Source organism: Rattus norvegicus, chromosome 5 (assembly GCF_036323735.1).
Source record: "Rattus norvegicus strain BN/NHsdMcwi chromosome 5, GRCr8, whole genome shotgun sequence".
NCBI lineage: Eukaryota > Metazoa > Chordata > Mammalia > Rodentia > Muridae > Rattus > Rattus norvegicus.
Genome location: NC_086023.1, coordinates 54,020,708 through 54,045,093, shown reverse-complemented (window position 1 = coordinate 54,045,093; position 24,386 = coordinate 54,020,708). Strand labels below are relative to the sequence as shown.

General features: G+C 41.6%; 2 protein-coding genes across 2 annotated transcripts in view; one reads left to right on the top strand and one right to left on the bottom strand.

Annotated features, from left to right (window-relative positions):
* Positions 1-416: 416 nt before the first annotated feature.
* Slc35a1 (solute carrier family 35 member A1) lies at positions 417-23,198 on the top strand. Its single transcript, NM_001107924.2, has 8 exons — positions 417-584; positions 4,613-4,790; positions 11,375-11,534; positions 11,837-11,989; positions 15,187-15,253; positions 17,376-17,552; positions 17,973-18,107; positions 22,165-23,198. The coding sequence occupies exons 1-8, from the start codon at positions 569-571 to the stop codon at positions 22,287-22,289; spliced, it is 1,011 nt and encodes a 336-aa protein (NP_001101394.2). The 5' UTR covers positions 417-568; the 3' UTR covers positions 22,290-23,198.
* Rars2 (arginyl-tRNA synthetase 2, mitochondrial) overlaps positions 15,379-24,386 on the bottom strand; it is a 52,908-nt gene continuing 43,900 nt past the window's right edge. The window contains exon 21 of the mRNA XM_006237986.5: positions 15,379-15,867. Within this exon, the coding sequence (XP_006238048.1) occupies positions 15,853-15,867 (15 nt within the window). The 3' untranslated portion in view covers positions 15,379-15,852. The remainder of the gene's footprint in view (positions 15,868-24,386) is intronic.

Below are 24,386 nucleotides of genomic sequence, written 5' to 3'. Positions count from 1 at the left end.
TTTCTAATAACATCCTCTAGTCACAATAACCATTAGAGTGGTTGAAGTGCCTGTTATAGTGCAATCTAATATTCTGAGGTCTTTTTTGTTGTCCGAAGATCTTGTAGTTACCAAGTCAGGATAGACAGTGACAGTAAGGATGATGAAGGCAGACACAAAACTTCCGAGCAGTATGTAATATATACTAAATTTATCCAAGAGGTAACCATGGACGACCGTGGTGGAGGTAAAAGTTACAGAAGTTCGAGTTCTTGGAGCCTCTCTAACGGCTTTCACACAAACAATAATCAAGAGCATTTCAAAATCCTTGTGGCCTCAATCTCTTGGGACCCTCAGCAATCCCCAGAAGGAAGTGCTCCGCCACCTTGACTCCGCCCCCTCAGCCAACCGGAAGCTGCGGTTTTCAGAGCCCCGGTAGGACCGGGTTTCCCAGACTTGTCGCTCCGCACGCCGCGCGGCTTCCGCCGTAGCCCCTGCTTCCTCCTCGCGGGTCTGGTGCGGCGGGCTCTCTAGGCCGGCGTGTCTCTATGGCCGCAGGGCCGTCAGTTCCGCAGGCTCTCTCTGCACCATGGCTCCGGCAAGAGGTGAGGCTGGGCTGAGGGCGGTCACTAGGGAACGGCGGCCCGGGGTTTGCGGGTCGGGCCGGCTACGGGGGTCGTGCGCTCCCTGCGGGGAGCGGCTGCAGGCTGCACCCGCACGTCGGTGCAGTGAGCCTCCCGGGCGCCGGCCAGGTTCCTACCTGGAGCGAGGCTGTGGTTCGGAGTTCAGGGTTTGAGGGGGCGCGCGCTGCTCCTCCGGATGGAGGGTCGACTGGGCAGTGCTATAGTGACTGCCCTTTCAAGTTTTATGTAAGCCGGACCCAAGGCTGAGGTTTTGTTCTGTAGCTCTGTGGCTAGGACAGGCTAAGAGGCGATGGCATTTTTGTGTATTTATTTTTAAAGCAGGAACCAACACTACATGGTTTCATTCTGTAGCCCACGTTGGCTTCAAACTCGGGGAGATCTTCCTGCCTCAGTTTTTCAAGCGCTGGAATTAGTAGTCTGAGCCCTCGTGTGTAGCAACGACATCGCTATTTTTTTTTTTTCCATCTTCACCATTTCCCCCATGAGCACTGGCTTTAAGTCTAAATAAATGTTGGACAAGCATTTAAAGAATATCCTTTTGCGTGGATGTGAAATTATTTATCTTTGGGTGGAATTGACATTTAACATCAGGTGCCATATACGTTTTGTGTGGTGGTGGATTGTCTCATTTCAGATAAGTCCTGTATCATTCAGGAAGGGAGTAATAGGACAAGTAGGGCTATTGACAAATGAACACTTAAAAGATGCAGCAGGCAAATCAAGGGTGGTTAGCAGTTTACAGATTTAGACTTCTTGCCAGTAGATACTTTGTTGCATTTGGGTGTGTTGCACTTTTTATCCTAATGGAATAGTTTCTATACCTCCTTAGAGTCATCGTAAAGATTATTTACCCGCTACTTCCTGAAATGTCCAAGCTTTCAGGCATGACAATAACAGTCCCCATAAAAATGTAAGTGGAGGGGCTGGGGATTTAGCTCAGTGGTAGAGCGCTTGCCTAAGAAGCACAAGGCCCTGGGTTCGGTCCCCAGCTCCGAAAAAAAGACCCCCCCCCAAAAAAAAAAAAGATGTAAGTGGAAAACAAAGTGTAACTCCGGACTGACTCTTTTGGGGGTATTTCCTACTCAAAAACAAATACTGTGGAAGGTAACAGGTTCTCAGCAAGGGGGGGTGCTGGATAATTTAGTGGGCCAGGTTTCTGATTAATGGCTTCTTATGATTTGAATTCTTAGTAAAGTTTAAAATAGCTATGTACCATGCATTTTTATATTACCCTGAAAACGTTGAAATTCCTAATAATGAAATTCCATACCAGAAAATGAGGAACTGCGGAAAAAATGTTTTGCTGTAATGCTAAACTGAAATGTAAGTGAAAATCATGTTTTCAAGAATCGATTTTAAACGTTGAAATGTTAGCTTCTAAAGTGGTATTGCACACCAAAGTCCTGTATGTTTCATAGTATCTAAACTTAGACTTTTCTACTTTGATTACTAATTATTTTTAAGGATTACATTAGCAGGCTTTTCATTATGAGTGTTTAAAAAAAAAAAAAACCACCCTGTGATAATGGCCCATGCCTATATATCCCAGCACTTAGGAGGCAGAGACATGCAGAACATATGAGTTCAAGTCCAGAATATTCTACACAGCAAGTTCCAGGCCAGCCAGAGCTACATAGACAAACCCTGTCTCAAGGAAAGAAAAAAAAATATAATATGTTTTCTGGATTTAAACATCTTCAGTATTTAAACTATCTTGCTTTTTTGAATCAGGAACCTATAACACAGCAAAAAAAAAAGTGATTTGAGTTTTCCTTCCTTAGTGATGAGAATATTGATAATTTCAGGTCATGGATGGGCAGTCTCTGTAGAGAGCTTAGTTACTCTCCCTCATAGCTGCTGAACCCTCCAGCTGTAGGCAGGCTAATTTAGACAGATGAGAAGAGCTATCTCCTAATGACACTTTATTTATGGACACTGAAATTTTAACATGATTTCCATGTGACTTGAGATGGGACTCAAACATTTTTCCATCCATTCAGTTGAAAATATAAAGCCATTCTGAGCCGTCATATAAAAATACGGATGGTGTAGTTTGCTTTCTCTTGTGCTGACTGATTAGATGTAATTGCTCCATATTTTTGGAATCATAAACTCTTTCATAGGAAAGTTTTAGAACAATGGAAGTATTATAGTACTTCCTTCACTGTCCTTTACATGAGCCTTGCTTATCTGGCTTATTGGACCTTTTAGGAAGGAGAGATAGTTATAAGACACATTTCTTCTTTTCTGTTGTATTTCTTTGGTTAAATTTTAAGAATTTGCCTACAACTTATACATTATGCTTTAATTCACCTAGGAGGAAATATTTATATGAAGATACTCTTCCTTAAGTTCTTAGATAATCATATTTTAAAGTATCTGTTAGGAACACCTATTTTATTTGCCTATGATTAGGCTTCCAAAGGTGTGATCAAAAGCATGCTTAGCACATAGGATGTCAGTTAAAAAATAGCACCCTGGAGTCACTTGGCATCCTTAGGATTTTCAGACTGTGACTGGCACAGTAGGGCCCAAGTTAGTAACCCTGCTTATTTATGTAGAACCCATGAGCTAAGAACAGTGTTCGAAGGGCGACACTTGCTACTAATTTGATGACAAAATGCTAACTCTGAACACCAAGTAGATCAAGTATGACTCCATTCTCAGTAGATCTCAATGACAAAGGATTAGATCCACTCATTCATAATTAATAAAAACACAATTGTGGGAATTGGTTTTCTCACCTAAATCTTGCATGGTACTCTAAATTTTGTCATAAAAAGAAAGCAGAAATAGTTCGAGCCTTGGGTGTTGGCAGTCTCAGAGCAGGAAGCAAGAAGGGGGAAACCGGATTCCCCAATGATTGTAAATTTACCAAAGGTGTTGGACTGTCTTTGGCCCCTGAGTGAGGACTGCTATATCCTGCATTTCAAGTTTATATTAATAGAGGTTTTACTAAGTTCTCTGGGTTAACCAATTCACTTTCAGACAATGCAGTAAAACAAGAGAGAGGTTAGATGTAATTTGTTCTATGTTAAATGTCATGAACCTGTGGGGTGTGTGTGTGTGTGTGTGTGTGTGTGTGTGTGTGTGTGTGTGTGTGTGGTTGAGACAGGGTCTTAGGATATGGTCCAAGCCTGGTTATCAAGTCGCATCTTTATGGATTAGATTGTTGTAGAGCAATACTTCTCTACTTCTCTACTAGGGACATTTTTACTGTCCAGGACACGGAGGCTCATGAGTGCTGGGATTGCATTTGTCTGCTACTCCAGTTACCTTCATTTGCACTCTTGTTGCTCAGTGAGCCTTTCATTTTCATTCTGTTACCTTCAAGAGCATATTTAGAGGTAGCCGAGGAGCACAGCTCTCTGTGTGTGCTCTACACACGGGGAATGAGGAGTGGCCTCTTCTACCTGGGAAGTGTGTCCTTTCTGACTGAGAGTAGAGCTAGCATGTTAGGAGGAATATAGGTGAGGTGGTGAGGAAGGAAGGCAGCAACAGCCTAGCCAAGCAGACACCAACTCAACCTCGTAGGTCACTGGAATGACAGATATAGCCAGACAGGTCTCAAGCCCCTTTTCTAACGTCTTGAGATTTAGAATGTATTACAGTTGCTTTGATACTTTGTTTTCACAGGTTTGTAATCAAAGTTTTGTGTGTGTGTGTGTGTGTGTGTGTGTGTGTGTGTGTGTGTGTAAAATTGTTCAAAAATAACAAAGATTCGTATGCCATGTATTTGTATAGTTGGGGGCACTAAACAGTATCTTTGCCTAATTCGTATGGAGTTTTAAAGTCAGCAGTATTTTTTGTTCAATTAATCAGAAAGTATTATTTGGAAATTGAGTTTTATATGTCATATTTTTAAAAAATGGTGCTAGCAGTTGAAAACATTAAGGACTAGCTAGTCGATTAGCATCACACATATATATATATGTATATATGTATATGTACACGTGCTAAATAATATTTTTGTTGCACATATTTTCCAGAAAATGTCAGTCTATTCTTCAAACTATACTGCTTGACAGTGATGACTCTGGTGGCTGCCGCTTATACCATAGCTTTAAGATATACAAGGACAACAGCGGAAGGACTCTACTTTTCAACCACAGCCGTGTGCATCACAGAAGTTATAAAGTTACTGATAAGTGTCGGCCTTCTAGCTAAGTAAGTAAAACTACTTCTAGAAAGTTAAATTCTTCTTTCCTCCAGCTTAAGTATTAAAAATTCAAGTTATATCTTTACGTATTCGATTGTTCTGGGGCAGGACTGTTCTACTAGGGACAGTTTTCACCCCTGAAGAGGTACAGTTTGGGTTGTCATAATAGGCATGTATTTCTTCTGATGGATAGAGACTAGGAATTCTCGCTATTGTCCAGTGCCTACAACAGCCCTTTAAAACACAGGACTGTCTAACCCCAGTGTTGATGAGGTTGAAATCGAAGAACTCTCTTTCAATACCAACTTTCAAATAGGAGTTGGCAAATGGTGGTTTCTAGCCCAAAAGCAGTTTGTTCCCTGTGCTGTTTTGTTTTGTTTTCTGTAAAAGGAACCAATATAGGTCATGAAACCTAAGATCTCTGCTGTTTGACCTTACGGGGAGGAGAGTTAGAGGGATAGAACGATAGTTCTAAATGTTTTATGGGTGTTTCCTGTGTTAAGCGCCAGGTACTGTGCAGATGCCTGGAAGTAATTTCATTTAATTTTTAAACATTTTGACATAGCATATTTTATCAATGCAGCAGATGAAGTGCCTCAAGATGGTTCTGCTGACACGTGAGAGTGCTGAGCTTTGAGTCAGTAACGCCATCAAAGAATCAGTTTAGCTGAAGGTGCGGCAAATGGGAAGGTGACAACTGGGATTCCGAACAGGACGAAGCCAGTTTTACTCCCAACTTCATGTGCTTGTTTCTTCCTTGAAGTTGCATTTTTTCCAGTGTTTTCATTGGAGGAGAGATACAGGGTGCTGAGAATTAAATAAGAATTAAGTAAAACCCTGCTCGTAAATGACTTGGGGGTTTATGAGGTGAGGATCTAACTATTTAAAGCATTGAAGCAGGTAAGAGTTGATGTAGGTGTCATGTATGCAGCTGAGAGTTCATGTCAGTGTCATGTATGCAGGTGAGAGTTCATGCAAGTGTCACGCATACTGGTGAGATTGGGAAACAGTAAGTATGGCTTTTAGGCAGAGACAGGCAAATTGGATTTAAACATTTCTAAGCTGGTCTCATGCACCTTTGCTCAGCAGTTTCCCCGTGGTGGATGGACAGGGGTGAATCAATGGGACCCCTGTCTTCTTGAAACAGATGTAGTGGGAGAGACAGAAACCAAAGTAAAATAAAATAATAGGACAAATGATTTCAAAAGATCATGAGGAGAAGGATACACTGGCAGTGGTCTGGGGAGGGAGAAAAGAAAAAAGAACTAGAGGTGGATGGTTAGAATGGTTTAAAAATATTTGAATTTCAAATTTATCTTATGGGTAGGGGCACTCATATGCAAGTGTAGTAAAATCCCAAGCCGTCCATGGAATAAAGTTTATTTTTCTGGAAATTTATCTTTTATTCTGTCATTCTTCATCGGGATGATGCCAGCTGGAAGTTCCTACTGTACCTTTACAAGGCGGCATCTCACGGACAAAGTCAGTGTTTAAAATCCAGAACAGTCTCCATATAGCAGTCGATATCATCTTAAAGCTGAGCTTCCTTTTGGAAAAATATAGGGTTTACCAACTTAGAGGGAAAGAAAAATTTTAACTCAAGAATTCGAATATAGACTATTTTATGTTTATTACTACTATTTTTGTCTTACTCTGGCTGGCTTTGAACTTTCTGTAGTTCATGTTCTCTTGCCTCAGGCTCCTGAGTGCTGAAATAACAGGCATCTGCTACCATATATCAGAGCCCAAATTACAGTTTCGTAAGTGTTACACATTTTAGAAACCAGTATTTAAAGATTAGCAAGTGCTTGTTATAACTCAGCAAGTCTGTCTTGTTTTCTGCAACTTACCCACATACACCCTATATAGAAAACTCATTTTATGTTAACTATTTTAAACCAAAAAATTATTTAGGTTTAGTAGTACAGATTTTGAAAAAAAAATATTAAAAATTTCCAGATACTCCCAGTGCTGCCATTTCTTTATATACATATGAAAACCAGTAATATTTTAAAAAGTAGTTGGTGAGATGGTCCAGTGTTTAAAGATGCTCGCTGCTAAGTCTGCCAATCTGAGTTTGATCTCTGGGACCCAAAGGAAATGAGGAGAACTGATGTTCCCCTTGATGTGCCTGCACACACACACACACACACACACACACACACACACACACACACACACACACACACACACACACTAAGTAAATAAATAAATGGAAAATTATCTTTTTAAAAATTGGACAAACGTAACCAGGATGTTACTTTAGTACTTAAGAAGCATGTTTGGGCTAGGCATAATGGCATACAAGTCTTCTATGCCCAGCACCTGGGGGACAGAAGTGAGTATGTCTCCGTGGGTTTCAGGCTAGCCTGGCCTATATCTTTGGAGATGATTGTTAAAATGTTTGGAACTATTTAAATGTCTGCCCTTTACGATGAGGTGCTGCAGAATGGATCAGTACATAACCTATTTCATGTGTGTTCCAGGTTGAGATATATTTGATGCTATAGTTAGATCCTCAGTGTTCACTAAAGGCTTGTGCTTTGGTCTATTGAAGGCCTCATCCCCAGCATGGTTCTAGTAACTGTGGGACTCTGGTCTTTCTCTCTTTTACTTCTTGGCCACAAGGTGAATAGTTGTGGGGTACTGTGGTCCTAATGTAACGCACTGTCTGTGTAGCCAAGAGCAGCGGGGCTAACCGAAGCCTCCAAACTTTGATCCAAAATAAACCCTCACTTTCTAGAGGTGATCTTGTTACAGTTAGGAGAAGCTAAGGCACTTATTAAATGTTACTGATTAATTGACACTGAACTCATGGCTTACTCTGACCCTGGTGTGAATGAAGCTTATTTACTAGATGCATTTTCTTCATATTGCATGTAGCCTTCAGACGCTTAGAACAGTAGGGTCTTTTTACTTTAGCACTGTATTTGGGGGCCATTTTGAATATAACATCACCAACAGTCAGCATTAGAATGTGAAAAATGTAGCACTAGGCAGACAGATTGACTAAACAGATTATAGCCTGCAACTGGTTTATGCCATTGTCCTGACCTGATCTCTTGTTCCTTTGCAAACCTCCCTCTCTCTCCCTATTTAGGTACAGGAATATGGATATTGTTACAGATGTTGCTGCTACACTAGTCTGTCTAGGCCAGTGGTTCACAACCTGTGGATTGAGACCACTTTGGAGGTCAAAGACCCTTTCACAGGGATCAAATGAATATCAGATAGCCTGCATATCAGTTATTTATGTTACAATTCATAACAGTAGCAAAATTATAGTTATAAGGTAGTTATGGTTGGGGAGGGATCACACAACATGAGGAATTAATTATTAAAGGTTTGCAGCATTGGGAAGGTTGAGAACCACTGAGCTGGGCTCTTTGAGCAGACAGAGCTAGGATGTATGCTCCTATGCAGACACACACTTGCGTATGCCCGTTTCTCTGCATGGCACCTCCAGTGACATCAGAACAGTTATGTTCAGCACCACCAGCTCCAGTTCTCATTTGTTCCTTGTGCAGTGTAGATGAGCTTAGCTTCCGTTAGCCCCAGGATGTTTACTCATTTGGCTAGTCTTGAAATAGGTAGTGGACTAAGATTTTCTGGACTGAAACACTGGGTGGAGTTTGAAGAATCCTGTGGAAGAGGGGGAGAGAGGATTGAAGGAGCCAGAGGGGTCTGGGTCACCACAAGAAAACATGCAGAGTCTAACCTGCTCCCATAGGGGCTCAGAGATGAGACCACCAACCAGAGAGCAGGCATGGAATGGCCCTAGGCCCTCTGCACATATGTAACCGTTGTGCAGCTGGGGCTTCATGTGGGACTCCTAACGCAGCTGCAGGGGCTGTCTCTGCCTTAGATGCCTTCCCCTTAATGGGCTGCCTTGTTTAGCCCCAGTAGAAGACGAGCCTAGTTCTACTGCAATTTGATAGGCCAAGGAGGGTTGATATCCATGCCCCTTCTCTGAGGATGTTGGGAGGAGGTGAGGTGAGAGGGAGGGACTGGGAGGAAAAGAGAGAGGAGAAGCTGTGAGTGAGTTGTAAAATAAATAAAGACACTAAGTAATGGAGAAACATTTCTGGGCTGTCCTGATGCTTCAACAAGTGGCAAAGGTGCTTGCTGCCAAGTCTGATGACCCAGAGTTGATCTTTGGGCCCATGTGGTGGAGGGATGAACTAAGTCGCACGTGAGCACTGTGGCAGGCAGAAAAATGCATATGCACACACTCCCACAGAGATAAATGTGACAAGACGTACGAGGTTTCTATTCCAGTCTCACTGCGCTCCAGTGGTCTGTATGTAGTCCTTTTGCTTTAAGTGTTACATCATGTAATGAATGATGTGTGCTGTGGGCTCTTTCTCCTCGGAAATAGAATTTTCTTCTTCATTTGAAGTAGTGATTTCTGTTTTACTTAATTTAGGATTCCTCCATTCTTACTGATTTTAATCATAGCTTTCCACTTTGCTTGGAATGTGAAATTATACTTATTTCAAGCAGAAATGAGAACTTCAAGAAGAAGAGAGATGTGTGGACAAGTGTATGGCTGGGTTCTTGACAACGCTTATGTGGTCTACTTGGGGTATTTTAGTTATATGCACGAAACTGCTAGGCAGTGAGTGTGGAATACAGTAACTAGTGTGCGCCACTCAGTTTTTATATTTTATATCATTTTTTCACACATGAATTCTTCACACCAGTACACAGAAATCTCTCTCCGCTGTATGCCATATGCCAGTCACTACTCATACACATTTGGTTGCTTTCCCGTTTTCTCCTACTGCAGAACAGAATAACAGTGTAAATGCCCGCTTACCTACTCAGGCCAAGGTCACCTGATACGACTGTGAGGCATGGAACCAGGCTGGTTGGAAGGGACACAGCAAAACTTAAGCTGTGGCAATTTAATGAGAACAATCAGACTTTTATACCTTTATGAGAAACAGTATAAGCGGCAATAGCCAGGATCATACAGTTGTAGTTGCCAGGGTACAATGATGTTTGCAAACTTTATAGGTACATAAGATTATGTCTAAGACAGTTGCCCTCTCAAGCTTCAATTTAGGTTACAGTCCTGGCGAGGAAGTCACCGTGGCAGTAGCTAGAGGCAGCTGGTCACATTGTGGACACTCGGAAGAGGGACAGTGCCACATTGGCAGGCTGGTGCACAGCTCATTGTCTTTTCTCTTTGCACATATGAAAACCCCCTCCTGAAGGAATGCTGATACCTATCTTAATTAGCAAAGCGAGACTCTCCTTAATCCAGAGAATCTCCCATGGAGCCCCCCTCCCCAGGGGATACTGACAGTTAAAGCTAACCACCAGGCTTCAATTCGATCCCTTAGGAGCTTTTTTTTTTTTTTTAAATTTTACACAGGGAAAGATAATTGATAATTCTTTATACTCTCGTTAAGATGTTAATCAAGTATATAGTTGTACCATATACTTGACAATAATGGGCCAAAATTTTGTTGCCATCCTAGAACTTAAGTAACTGTTCCTGTAGCATTTAAATATAAAAATATTTGCAAATGTTGATTCTAATATTAATAAACACCACAGCCCCCCCATAATCATCTTAAACATGAGTGTGGTCCTTTCAGGGCACTCTGAATTACATTTAGAACCATTTTTTGAGAGATATTGATGCTTATTATGAAACACATTTTTATTTTTATATCTAGGAAGCAAATGGGTGCATTTTGGTAGAGGCAGAAGCCAGATTAAGCCATCTTCTTTCAGTGGGGATAGGGGTGGGGTTGGTTGGATAGGTTTTAAGACCATGTATAACCAGTAGGCATTTTTTTTTTTGTACATTACAGATATGGTTTTCTTTTTACTGAATTTAATCTGTTATTAAAATTACAGAATTATACAGATTTGACGTATCTTGAGAGTATGTTTATAGAAGGATTTATTTCCCATTTAATCAGCACCCAGTAAATCTATAAGTAAGGATGACTTGCTTTCAGATCTGAGCTGCAGAAGCACTGTAGCCTTGTCTTACTTGCATTTCATGTGTAATTTGAGGGCAGTTTAAAGATACGGCGTGCTCCCCGATCATCACGAGGATGCAGAAGCACACCGGGCACAGCAGACTTGAAGTGGCGAGGGTTAGTCTTTATAGGTAACAGTTGTCTCTTACTTAATGGGCTCAAAAATTCTTGGAACTCTGACCAGAAGATTTTGGTGATAATCCTACCTAATCGTTACACTTTTTTTCTAAGCAGAAATTTGTTTTTTTAAATGGGAATAAATTATAGGTCTGTTTCTATTAATGAATCTAAAACTAGTTGGGCATAATCCTTAAGTGTGCACTGCAAATGCCATCAGAACGTTAACCGCGTGTGGGGGATTCTCGTTATCAGAGCACTGCAGACATGGTGCGCATGCCTGTGACCCCAGCCGTGGGATGTGAAGATGGGCGGGTCTCAGAGTAAAAGCCTGCTTCAAACAAAGGCAGAGGATGCAGCTCAGTGGATGACTCGCTTAGCAAGCACAAGACTGGCTTCACTACCTAGCACTGATCGGAAAGGCTGCTTGGCTTTCTGCCTCACCATTCCCTTCATCTCCCCTTTTGTTTTTGAAGAGAAACAGGCAGTTTGGGTAGATTTAAAGCCTCTTTGAGTGAAAACGTCTTGGGGAGCCCTAAGGAGCTGCTGAAGTTAAGTGTGCCGTCACTGGTGTATGCTGTGCAGAACAACATGGCTTTCCTAGCTCTCAGTAACCTGGATGCAGCAGTGTACCAGGTAAGCTGAGTTAGTGATAAAAACCTGTTTTGTGGGACATGGCAGTGCATGCCTTTGCTCCCAGCATTCTATATCTCTCTCTGTGAGCTCAGTGCCAGCCATGGCTGCATAGTGAGACCTTGCCTCAAAAGAAAAAATACAAGAACTAAAAACCTGGGATTTGAGATCATTGAAATTTTTTAAATGGAGAAAGATTTTTTTTAAATTAACCTTTTATTACATTCACAAGTGTTTTCTTAATTCTGTTAATGATATTAGACATAATTCCGTTAGATGAATTTATTCTGTTGCTTTGTTTGTAGGTGACCTATCAACTGAAGATTCCCTGCACTGCTTTATGTACTGTTTTAATGTTAAATCGATCACTCAGCAAACTACAGTGGATTTCGGTCTTCATGCTGTGTGGTGGGGTCACACTTGTACAGTGGAAACCAGCCCAAGCTACAAAAGTCGTGGTAAGAGATAAAACCATGTACCACAGGTAACACAGGACACTTCCCTCTCAGTACCGCTCTGCTCACTCCAGTCACTTCGATGATTGTAGCGTGTAATATTCCTTTTGATTTAAAATGTGCTTTGCTTTATGGTTGGGCTCTCCCTCTTAGCATTACATAGTTATTAAGGATCATAATGTGGTGGTTTAAATGCGACGCCTCCCGTAGACCATGCACTTGTTCAGCTGTTGAGAAAGGCTTAGGAGAGTGGCCTTGCTGGAGGAAGTGTGCTGTTGGGAGCAGGCTTTGAGGCTTAGAGCCAGGCACCATCCTCAGTTCAGTTCTCTCTGCAGGGTTCTTTCTGCTCAAGGATGTGAGCTCTCAGCTGTTCTCCTGGCATGCCTCCCTCCTGCCTTCCCCACTCTGACGGTTATGGACTCTTCTCCTTTTGAAACTGCTGAGTCCTAAAGGAAACACACTCTTCTATCAGTTGCTTTGGTCATGATGGTTTATCACAGCAACAGAAAAGTAGCGAGTATGATTGGCCTTCTGTTTCTAAGAGGAAAGTGCTAAAATATTTAATGACAGAAGATACCCTTCAGTATTTGCCTCCTGTTTTGTTTTTGTTTTTGTAAGGATAACAAGATTGTATCAGTAGCTGTACTATTGCTGTAATAAAACACCATGACCAAGGCAAGTTATAGAAGCATTTATCCAGACTCACGGGTCCGGAGGCTTCCAGGCCATGATGGTGGAGTGCAGGCAAGAGTTGTAGGCAGTACGGCTGGCGAAGTTCCAACTTGAAGCTCACAACTTGAACTGACATATCCTACGGCAAAGCCACATTTCCTAAGTCTGTCCGAGTATTGGCACCACAGAGGACTAAGCATTCAAACATCTGAGCCTACGGGGGAATTTTCATTTAACCCACCACAGAAATTAAGTCCAGTCAGCTGAGGTAACTTGTCCAAAGATCGTTAATAGGTAACCTGTGCAGGCTTCTCTTGATGTCCTGGGCATTTCCAGATTTTAAGTCATCTTTTGGAAATGCTGGGTAAGGTTTTCTCCATCCAGTATTCACTCTCCTGCAACCTACAGTCTGGCAGTGTGCCCACTGCCGGTGATGGGATGGAAGCCGAGGGGTGTTCTCACGTGGGTAGGAAAATGTGTAAAGGTAGTCCTTTATGTACAGGTTTCTACTCTGACTTGTAAGTTGCTTAATTGAGTTGTTTTGAGTGTCATAATCCTCATTGTTCTTCATGTCATAATGATGGAAATACTAATTTCATAGAGTGGACTTGTGAATGTTCGAGGGTAAGTCACATCCCTACTCTTCAGGTGTCCTCTCTCCCCAATTATACTCGTTTATTTCCGTGGTCTGGTTTCTAGGGAGAGAGAGAGAGAGGGACTTCCCGAGCCCTGACTTAGCACTGCCCAGTATTTTACTTCCAGATGTATTATTCTGTCGTTCCACGTATGCCCTAGCACTTGATTCTGTTTCCAGATCATGCCTGGATCGTATTGGCCATAGCATGGTATAGCTCCTTTGTTTCTAATATTATTATTAGATCTGTTAACTGTTAACTCAGCATAAGATCCATTTGTGGTTATATTCAATTGATATTATATAAGTACAACTTGTTTGTACTTGTAGTATAGATAGTTTATACTAAACCAATATTTGCATTTAAACTCATTCTGTCAGATGAGAAAGTTGTCTTTTGTGGAATACCTACCTTGTAGATAGGAATTTTTGCATACATTCATTCCTTACCACCTTGTAACAGTGGGTTACCTCTTTTGGGTAAGAATTACATTAAGAATATTTTAAGTACTTAAAAAGTTGGAGCTTAGACTTTAGGCCTGGCTTTCCAAATTTTAGTTTCTTTTCTATTTTTGTTGTTATACTGAGATTAAAAGCTGTAACTTGAGCAAAGTCAAGAGTCAGCAATCACGGAGCATCATCATAACCCTTAAGAGTCCTGAGGTGAAATGTTGTCAGTTTTCAACAGTGATCTGATAGATGAACTAAGTAACTGATTTGTCTACTGTTAGCTTTGCCGAGACACTCTGCTATTCACTGTGGAAGAAGACGACTTCCTTTGGGTCTTTTCCTCTGTCTCTTCCTCTAACATTTTGTGTATTTGTAAGGCTGGCTCACCACTCATCCTCTGTTAAAAGTGGAGGGTTTTTATGGGGCTGCAGGAAGTAAAAGGCTTTGGAACCCAGTTTTGTTTTGTTGGGTTTCTTGGTTTGTTTGTTTTGGTTTTTGCAGACTACATTTCTTTGAATGTGGGAGGGTAAAACTGGTCTAGGAGCTTAAAACAGTAACTTTGGAATGGTTGTTGTTAGGCCCTTGATTACCCCCTCCCCATCCATAGCTAGCTTTCTTTTGACTGTTATGATTTCTGGTGTGGACAGTCTGTGGGCTATACCATCTTTTAGTTTAGCTTTATGTTTTCCTCGCTTACTGAAACATTGGTTTTAAGTTTTTATGGGTCATGTATGGTTCTAGTTTGACCTAGCTAATGCTGTGTCAGCTGAAGGCTTGACTAAGTTGGATGATCTGTTTCTATGGCGTCTGATGGTCAGACTCCGTTGTCTATTTAGCCAGGATGGGATTTTTAAAATCAGATTGTTTGATTTGAGATAACCCATCCTAAATATGGGTTGCTATCTTCCGGTTGCAACCCAGATAAAAGGGGAAAAGGAAACTGATTTTGTCCGCTTGTCTTCACTCCTCCTGGCAAGTTCACCGATTCTGTTGCTGCTAGGAGCTCAGCACCAGGTTAAAATTGCTGAATCATCCAGTCTCGTGGACTGAGCAACCACTGGGTTCTTGGGACTGATGCTTTGGTTCAGGGAAGAAAAGAGATTAAAATTAACAAGTAGGTCAACTGTGTAAAACTCTTGTGTTCAAGAAATGCTTTCAACTTAAATGCTTTGGTTACTTTGAAAATTGGTCTTTTCACTTTATTTGCTCTTGTACCATTCTTATATAATCTCTGACATGGAATGTACTTTCAGTAGAAGTCTAACGTGGGCTTCTTGTTGCTGTTGTTAATGTGCCTACCCCTGGCCGCCTCCCTCCTGAGTGCGGGATTAAAGCTGTGTGTCACCAGGCCAGGCAACACATCTGTCTGTAGTAAGCTGGCTGGACTATGGGATTGATCCAGGTTGCAGTCACTGAAAGTCACTCTTAAAACTTACAATTGCAGGTAGCGCAGAACCCGTTGTTAGGCTTTGGAGCTATAGCCATTGCTGTGCTGTGCTCGGGATTTGCAGGTAAGTTATAAACCGCGCTGTTTTAGTACGGAACTCTCTTTAAAAAAGACTGAACCGTAAAAACTAGATCTCATTTCTTTGGTTTATCCTAACAATTTTTATTTATTTATTTTTTGGTTTGCCTTTTTGTTTGTTTGTTTGTTTGTTTGTTTCCAAGACAGGGTTTCTCTGTGTAGCCCTGGCTGTCCTGGAACTCTCTCTGTAGACCAGGATAGCTTGAACTCACAGATCCTCCTGTCTCTGCTTCCCGAGTGCCATTTCCACCCAGCTGCTTTATCTCAGCACTTTTATTCCCATAAGGGACTTAGTTTGTTCGGTGTCCACTGTCCCCCAGTACATATGTGGCTTATTTAACTTCGTTCAGACTTCGGAATCACGATTATTTAAGAATATACTTCTGTCATCTTGACCATCTTAGTTTAGGCAAGAACTAAAGTCAATAGACTCTGACTTTGAGGGACATTGACCTTCAGCCAGGTACAAGTACGTCCCAGTTCCCAGAGTTCAGTTCTCAAGCTCGTCTCTGCCGCGTAGGTCATTGCTGCCCCAGCTCAGTGTCTGTCGCCTGTAACCTCAAGTCCTTCCTTTGCTTCTTTGCTTCAACAGACTGCGAGCTATGGAGTAGAGAGGAGGTGGGTGAATGTACCTTAGCAAGCGTAATACCAAAGAACAGCCCAAAACATCAAGGAAACAGGAAAGTATGCAGTCATTTAGGGACAGTCATTCCTCTAATGAATTAAGAAAAGATAAGAAATATATGAATCTTAATGTAAGAATGAAATGTGTTTCGAAATAGCTCCAACAGGTATGAAACTCAAGAGCTCTTTTTAGTAGTAAAGAATATATTAGTGATATCTGTATTTTTCTTTATTTCTACCTATTTCAAGAGTGACTTTTTCTTTTCCACTAGGAAAGCAGCTAGGTTACAGAAATAAAATACTGTTTGAAATGAGATATATTATAGGAGAAGAGAAAATGCCAACTTTAGAAATTGACTTAATTAACCATAGTACAAGGAAAAACTTTTATTCTTAAAAATCAACAGATTAGAAAGAAATTCTAATTATTGAAAAACTATTCTTTTGATTTTCAGAAGTATTTTTGAGCAGTTAATTGCTTATATCCAGTATTCTGTTTAGTTCAGTCTCAGTTTACAACTGAGGAAAGAGAAGTTGGCTTCACAGTCCTGCACTCAGTGACAGGCCACAGGTGGACATGCTGTCCAGACAGAAAGTCCAGCTGGGAGCTATGTTTGTCCTATTGTTCGCTCTTTCTACCGTAGTCTCAGCATTGATGGCAGTAGGGCCTGAGAGGTACAGGCAGGCAGATTCAATCAAGGCCAGCCTGGTCTACATAGTGGGTTCTGGGCCAGCCAGTGAGATCAGCTCTCAAAATAAAAATTAATATAGAAATCTTACTTTTAATTAAACCTTTCAGTTGGTAAATAACAGTTCCCACCTCTTTGGCTAATAAACTGTCTTTAAACAAAATCTGCAGTGTCCCTATTTAACATGCCTCCATCCAGATTTAAAACTTGAAATAGTGGTATGTGACTTTTTAGGGGCAAAAAAGGTTTCTACTCTCTTTTCTCTAAGAAAAAACCAACTTGTGCCTCACCCTCCAGCCCCAGGAAAAAATACATATACACACAAATGTGATGTCTATAGACATGCGTCAACGGGCAACAGCTTTACTCACTTTCTTTTGGTCATGTCATTGAATAGACACCGTCTGAGTGACTCCAGCAACTTTGCACAGTAAGGCATTCACTTCTACATGTGTGTGTTAGAGGGGATGAGGAGGACCACTGCTCTGACAGTGTAGTCACAGCCAGCCTCTTTTTGGCATTAAGGAATACAGAGATTTGGTAAAGGGAAGAAACTGTTCTTGATTGTTTAACAACCTTTTGTCAGATGTAGCTTATGAAGTTTCCTCTTAATTATTAATCTATATGCTTTCTAAAAGCAAATTGGTAATGTGCAATATATCATGTCATAAACTATATAATAAATGTGTATTTAACTAACATTAAGAAGAGTCCCCACATAACACACTGGGGCACGTTCTAAACTGAAGACTATTAGTTCATTTAATGTTGCCATGTCCATTTCTTTTCTTCTAGGAGTTTATTTTGAAAAAGTTTTAAAGAGTTCAGACACTTCCCTTTGGGTGAGAAACATTCAGATGTATCTGTCAGGGATCGCTGTGACATTAGCTGGTACCTACTTGTCGGATGGCGCTGAAATTAAAGAAAAAGGATTTTTCTATGGCTACACGTATTATGTCTGGTTTGTTATCTGTACGTATCCAGGAATAAAAGGTCTCAGTAGATTGCTTTGATTTTTTTACTTTAATTTTTAAGTTAGATATTTGTTCTAAGCACTTATGGCATTTTGGAATTATTCCTCTGATACCTGAATACCAGTTCAGAATATGTAACTTTGTTTTTATTGATGTGCTATCCCTTCACAATGAAAAGCATCTAATTAATGTATTAGTAGTAAGCCATGTAATTTAGTGGTGGTGCACACAGTCTTTAAGCATCTGAGAAACTGTGTTTATAGGAACCGCCACTCAGCTTTAGTACAACTTCTCAGATGTCTGCTTCTCACCCTAGGTAAATGAGTGTGTCATCTCTGGGAATGAAAACTATCTCAACAGAATATAGAATGCTTTCATTGTTTTAGTGTTAAGGTTTTATTTTTCTCTGTGTCCCAAGTCCTTGCTAGTGTGGGAGGCCTCTACACGTCAGTGGTGGTGAAGTACACAGACAACATCATGAAAGGCTTCTCTGCGGCCGCAGCCATTGTTCTGTCTACCGTTGCCTCAGTCATACTGTTTGGATTGCAGATAAGTACGTCACCGTCTGCAGTTAGCATGGAAGACCCTCTCAGTGCACAGCCTCTCAGTTCTCACTAAAGCGATCCTGATTCTGTTATAGTGTAGCCCACAGTTTGCAGCTGTGGGAAGGTGGTTAACCAGCTCTTCAGAGTCCTAGAGCTTAACCTGAAGGGCGCTGGTTCTAGCTGCTGTTTAGAGGGCCACTCTGTTATTTAACAGTTAAGGCCATCTTCCCTTAAGAATTAAGATACAGGATGCCCTGGGTGGGTCAGGTTGTACATTTGGTCCCATGTAACTATGGCTTCTGCATGTGTGGATCCAATCATTAGAAAATATTAGGTAGAAACTATTTGCCTGAATACGAGTATATGTGTTATAATCCCTTAGGTATATAAATGGTTATATAGTATACACATTCTAGTAGAGATTCTAAGTAACCTGTGAACCAGTTGTAGGAAAGGTATGCATGTGTAAGTAATATGTAATGCTGTACTGTTTTTATATGTGAGCCTGAAGATTTGCGTGTCAGAGGGGAGTGCTAGAACCAATCCCTATGAATCCTCGGGGAGCACGGTGGTATGAGTAGGTACTCAGAAACAATCCTTTTCAGTAGTAGGGCTAACGTATGTAGGCCTATTTTGAAGCTTCCTTTCATTTCCGCTTTTATTAAAGTATCTTTTATTCACCTGGTGTAGTTGTTGTCTCTTGAGGCTCACTGCCTCCGTCCACTAACCTGGCCTAGTACTGGAAGCCTCTCATCTAGGCAGGAATGTTTTCAGCCTCCGAGACTCAGTGCTGGCTGAGCTCGCCCTTTCTTGTTCTTTCTGATGTCTGGCTAGCTGGTGACCTCAGCTGTTCCAGCTCAGACTCCTCCCCAAGCTGACTGACTCAGTCTGGATTCTCTCTTAGCCTCTGGCAGTCTGTTCTCATCTTCTGGCTCCTTCTTAGTCTCCCTTCACGTGTGTCTAGCTTTTTCTCAGTTTGTCTCAGTAAAGCTGCTCCCTTCCCTGTGCTGCCACTTAAGTAGCTTCCTTCTCCTGTCTTCTCGGGAGAGGTGGGCGTGTCCTAGTCTGTCAACTCTTTCTGATTCATCACTTTGCCACTCAATTAGACGTCCCAGTTTCTAACGCAGGAAAGGGAAGGTCTGTGTATATAACTCAGCTTGTCTTTTGTGGTGGCTTACACTGTCTCAGGGCCCACACCAGTTTGGAGACGTCGGGTCTCTTTGGGTGTCCAGCCAAAGTGAAGAGCTGCTGCTTCCTCTGGAGACGATCACAGGCAGTGTCTCCTCTGTAGCTTTCTCTCTGCCGTTTCCTGTCCTCTGCAGTGTTTTCTGCCGTTTCTGTCAGGTGCCTTCTGCTTCTGTAATGTTGGTGGGCTTTTCCTTTTCCAGTCACATTGGGTGCAAAATTTTTTTTAAAACAAAATCCTAGCCATTCAATTTTACCAATGAAGACGTGGGAGCCAGATGCTCAGGTGAAAGCCTACTAGCTCAGAAAGGAGAGAAAGCTCCCAGCTAACCTTCCTCTTCAGCCAGTGTTCCAAAAGGAAAAGAACGTGCTCCTTCTCCATCCTGTCTTTAACCCTTCAAACTGAAGTCCCTCCTATCTACTTCCTGTGCACCTCCATGTCCATCCTCCTGCCTTACTTCCTGTCAGCTGGCTGTTTGCTTTGCCTCTTGACCTGTGGTTGACTATTTAATCTGTTCACAATAAACAGAGAGCTCTTGGATTAGAGGTGTGTGCTCAGGCTGAGGCTCATCTCGGCCAGACAGGCTTTCCGGGGTTCACATTTTAACTTATGTCCTTCCGTTCTGGACTTGGGTGAGCACTGGTTTGCAGTGATATTGTGGCACCGTTGCTATGCTAATCCCTCCAGTGTTTTCCCCCTAGCTGTCATATCTATCTATCTATCTATCTATCTATCTATCTATCTATCTATCTATCTATCTATCTCTTTTTAATTACTCAAGGAACAATAATGTCTTAGTGTTTCAAGTTGGTTTTAAGCTATGTAGTAATTATTTTCTTTATTGACCAATTATTATGCTATAAACTCCTAAGAAAAATCTGTTAAATGTTTATATTACATAAAAGGAAAAAAACTGGCCTGTATTACATTTAATTTTGGAATTGACTCATCTTATAAGTAGAAGCATTATTAGTATTGTAGAAAAACATTTTATAGTATGGTTCAAATTTTGCCTGTTGTAATTATTAGCAGCAGACTTGGGGAAATCATATAACAATGTCTCACATTTGCTCTGTTAAATGTGAGTAATGTCACAGGTCTCCTGGGTTTGTCAGGTTTGCTTAGAACTGTCTAGCAAATAACAAGGAAGTTGTACAAGTCCAAGCACTTACCATTTTAGATGTTCTTTTCACCTGACTTGGGTAAACTCTTTTTTTTTTTTTTTTAAAGATTTATTTATTTATTATATATCAGTACACTGTAGCTGTCTTCAGATACACCAGAAGAGGGCATCGGATCTCTTTACAGATGGTTGTGAGCCACCATGTGGTTGCTGGGAATTGAACTCATGACCTCTGGAAGAGCAGTCGGGTGCTCTTAACCGCTGAGCCATCTCTCCAGCCCCTTGGGTAAACTCTTAACTGTAGTTCTAATACAGCCATATAAGCCTTGTGTCTGCTCCTGAGGAAAACTTGGGAAGGATATAAAATGTTTCTGTCTCAGCAGTCTTTCCGGTAACTCCTGAGGTGTTAAGATGTAAACTGCCTCACACTTTGCTCTCAGAGCTGGTCTTTCTAATAGGTGGACTAAAACAGTGGGTTGATGCTGTCTCTTTACATGCCTGTTAGGGGTGGGGGCTATCTGGTGTCACTCAGATTGGTGTGACTCACTGTGCAGCTGGTTACCTGAACTCCTGAACCACCTGCCTTGGGATTGCAAGCATGCAGCACTGTCCTTGCTGTCTACATGCCAGTTTCTAAAGCTATCAGTACTGGGCCATTGTACTGTAGTTCACATACATAGAATATAGTCTGGTTCTATGTCAGATATAGAGCTGTGGCATTAGGAGTCATGTACACACTACTTATACATTTAGGTCATCGAAGGGTTTTACTATTATCTTTTTGTTTTTGTTTCTTTTTGGTGTGTGGGTACATGTGGGTGAATGCCGGATGTCTGGTCAGTCACTCCCTTCATTTCTAAGCAGGCCTACACTGATCCTGCTAGACTAGCTGTCCCTGCTCCCTGTGTGTCACTGTGCCCATTTTATACATGTGCTGGGGACTCAAGCTTGTGCAGCAGGCACGCTAGCCTTCACACGCGGTTTGTGTACCCTGATTTTCAGGAGTAACATGGAAAAGAGTCAAGGGCAGCAGGAAAGGTAATCATCACCTGACCACCTATCTGGGAATTTTCAGTGGCTTGAATCACTAGTTTTAGGAAACTGAATTGTGTGACTGTCTTTTATACTAAGTTTTCTGGGATCATAACAAAACCAAATCATACTGCATTTTATTTTTCTACTCATATATATATTATATTACCTGTTTCCTTTAATTATAAATAGTATACGGGAACTAATATATCCTTTTGTTTTATCAGTCCAAGACAGGCTTAATTATGTTTTTGAAAAGTATGTTATCATTCCCTTGATATTTATCTTTTTCCTTAAATAGACAATCTTTCTATTTAGAAAATAGCAGTCATGCAACCTGGTAGTGCAGACCCACAGTGACAGAGATTTTAGGATGGGAGATGGCTCGTCAGTAAAAGGCATGAGGACCTGAGGTTCTCCAGAGCTTACAGACAGATGCCCAGTGTGCTGGTACATGCTTGTGGTGCTGGCACTGGGAGATGGAAACCCAGATCCCTGGGGTTTGTTGGCTACGCAGTCTAACTTAATTGGTGGACTACAGGCTACTGAGAGATCCTGTCTTCCTGCCTTAAAAGAGATAGGTAGCATTCTTAAGGATGATACCCCATGTTGTCGTGTGTGTGTGTGTGTGTGTGTGTGTGTGTGTGTGTGTGTGCGCGCGCGCGCTCATGTGAGCCCTATATAAGTTCACCATTTTTATAGTTTTTTTTCCTTCTCTTTTCAGCACTTTCATTTACACTGGGAGCTCTTCTTGTATGTGTTTCCATTTATCTCTATGGGTTACCCAGACAAGATACCACATCCATTCAACAAGAAACAACTTCAAAAGAAAGAATCATTGGTGTGTGATTTGAATCTCAAGAGATTCCTATAAGGACTAAACTGTTGATAATAAATTAGAGCCTTAAGTCAACCCCAGATGGTAGTTTAAACATTGTCAACAAATTAACTGTATGACATAAGAATCAAGAAGAAAACTCTGAATGAAATGCTAAAACAGATTTAATTTGGGTGTGTTTGGTGTCAAGTTATATTATTTCAGAATGAAGGACTTTGTGTGTGTGTGTGTGTGTGTGTGTGAGAGAGAGAGAGAGAGAGAGAGAGAGATAGAGAGATAGAGAGATCTTGTACATAGAGCATGGAGGTGACAATGGTGTGTGTGTGTGTGTGTGTTTGTGTGTGTGTGTGTGTGTGTGTGTGTGTGTGTGTGTGTGTGTGTGTGTGATATCCACAGAGCATGGAGACAACAATGTAGGTCAGAGCACCAGGTGAAACTACAATATTCAAGCAACAACGTTTAAGACAGTGTCTGAGGGTTCAAGTGCCAAAGCCGTTTCTGTGCACACTGTTCTGTTGTTCAGGTACTGGGAGAGGAAGGTGAGCCTTCTTCTCCAGTTTATGGATAGTACTTTGTCCCCATAGCAGTAAAAGATCTGGCTTCTCTTATGGAAGTGAGGAAGGACAGTTCGGAACACTACTCAGTGTGTAACTTATAAAACAGGTCTACTTCATAGCTCAGACACTGACTTCTAGGTGACGACTGAGAACTTCAGTGATGTATTTGTGCCATTTACTGACTGGTTCCTATTTCTTTGCTGTCAGCTGATATACTTTTCAGAAAATTTTATAAGCCGCTTTTATACTTTCTTTTTTATAAAGTATGGTTACCTGTTGGGCTCTCAATTTGTGACTTTTAGTGATTTTAAAATATTTCTATAATGTTAATGAGGAAATCCAGCAATAAACTTATTTATATCACTTTTGTGTAGTTACTTTTCACTTGTGTAGTTTCTGTATCAGATAAGGTTTTTGTTTGCAGGTAAATCTCATTCTTACAAGCCTTGAGCAAAAAAATCATTTTTTGGGAAGAGTTACAGCATAACAAGTCTTTTCAAAGAGCTGTACTTTCAAGGCTTTGTCCCAGTATAATTTTACTCAAAACTGAAATACTCATTGGTCTAGAAGAAGCTTTCTCCACAGAAACACAGAGGAAGAAGAGTAGACAGAGAATACGTCCCAACTGTACATGTCCATTCCACAGCTGGTTTGCTATCGGAAGTTTAATGGTAGTCTGAGCAGAAATTAGCAAAACACAACTGTGACTGGATGAACACTTTCTCCAGTAAGAAGGGAGACTACACCTGTCAGTTAAAACAGTGTCTATTCCAACTGCAGAACTCATGCTAACCAACTTCTCTGCAGTAGAATTACATTACTAACACTGAGATTAAATGTAGCAGGCCAAGTAGAAATGCTGGCAGAAGATGGTTATGGTTATCAAACATTAACACATTATACTCAGTCAAGCTCACAATGTTATTGAATCAAGTCAGAACAAACTACCTTGTCTGTATACAGACACACAGGAGCCAAAACTCCATCTCAGATTGTGGCTTAATACTGGCTGACACTGGACAGAAAGTCTGAATACAATGTCTACGAGGAATTGATCTCTCTTCCACACGGGTGGAGTTTGAGCACTAGGAGCCTTCAGAGCCTGCCAACACAGTGGCCCTCCAACAAGACCTCCTAATAGTGCTACCTCCCACTGGCCAAGCACACTCAAGCCACAAGGTTCCAGGTAGCACTTGAGAGGGCGGGCCTGATCCCTGCCTGTACAGCACAGCAGAGCTGACAATGGTAAGTGAGCCAGCCCCAGGACAAGAGTGTGGGAGGAGCTGCCTTCACTTGGTGTGGGTGCAGGGGTGATGCCTTGTCCCTTGCCAATTGCAGCAGCTGGGACAGCTGGCCTTGGGGTCATGAGAGTGGGAGAGCTCTGTTTCTCACTGGCTGCAGCACCTGGGTGAGCAGGCCTTGCACTCTCTTGAGAAACACAGTAGTGCTGGCCCTGGTGGAAGGGGCACAGGTGAGTCTGCCCTGAGGGCAACAGTAATTAGAGCACTGGTCCCATTAGGTATGATGTCCTTCCCTCCTCTCCCTTTGCCA

Coding starts and splice junctions, on each gene's coding strand:
- Slc35a1 (NM_001107924.2), top strand. Junction 11,990..15,186: donor CCCAAGCTACAAAAGTCGTG/GTAAGAGATAAA, acceptor TTACAATTGCAG/GTAGCGCAGAACCCGTTGTT. Junction 17,553..17,972: donor TTATGTCTGGTTTGTTATCT/GTACGTATCCAG, acceptor CTGTGTCCCAAG/TCCTTGCTAGTGTGGGAGGC.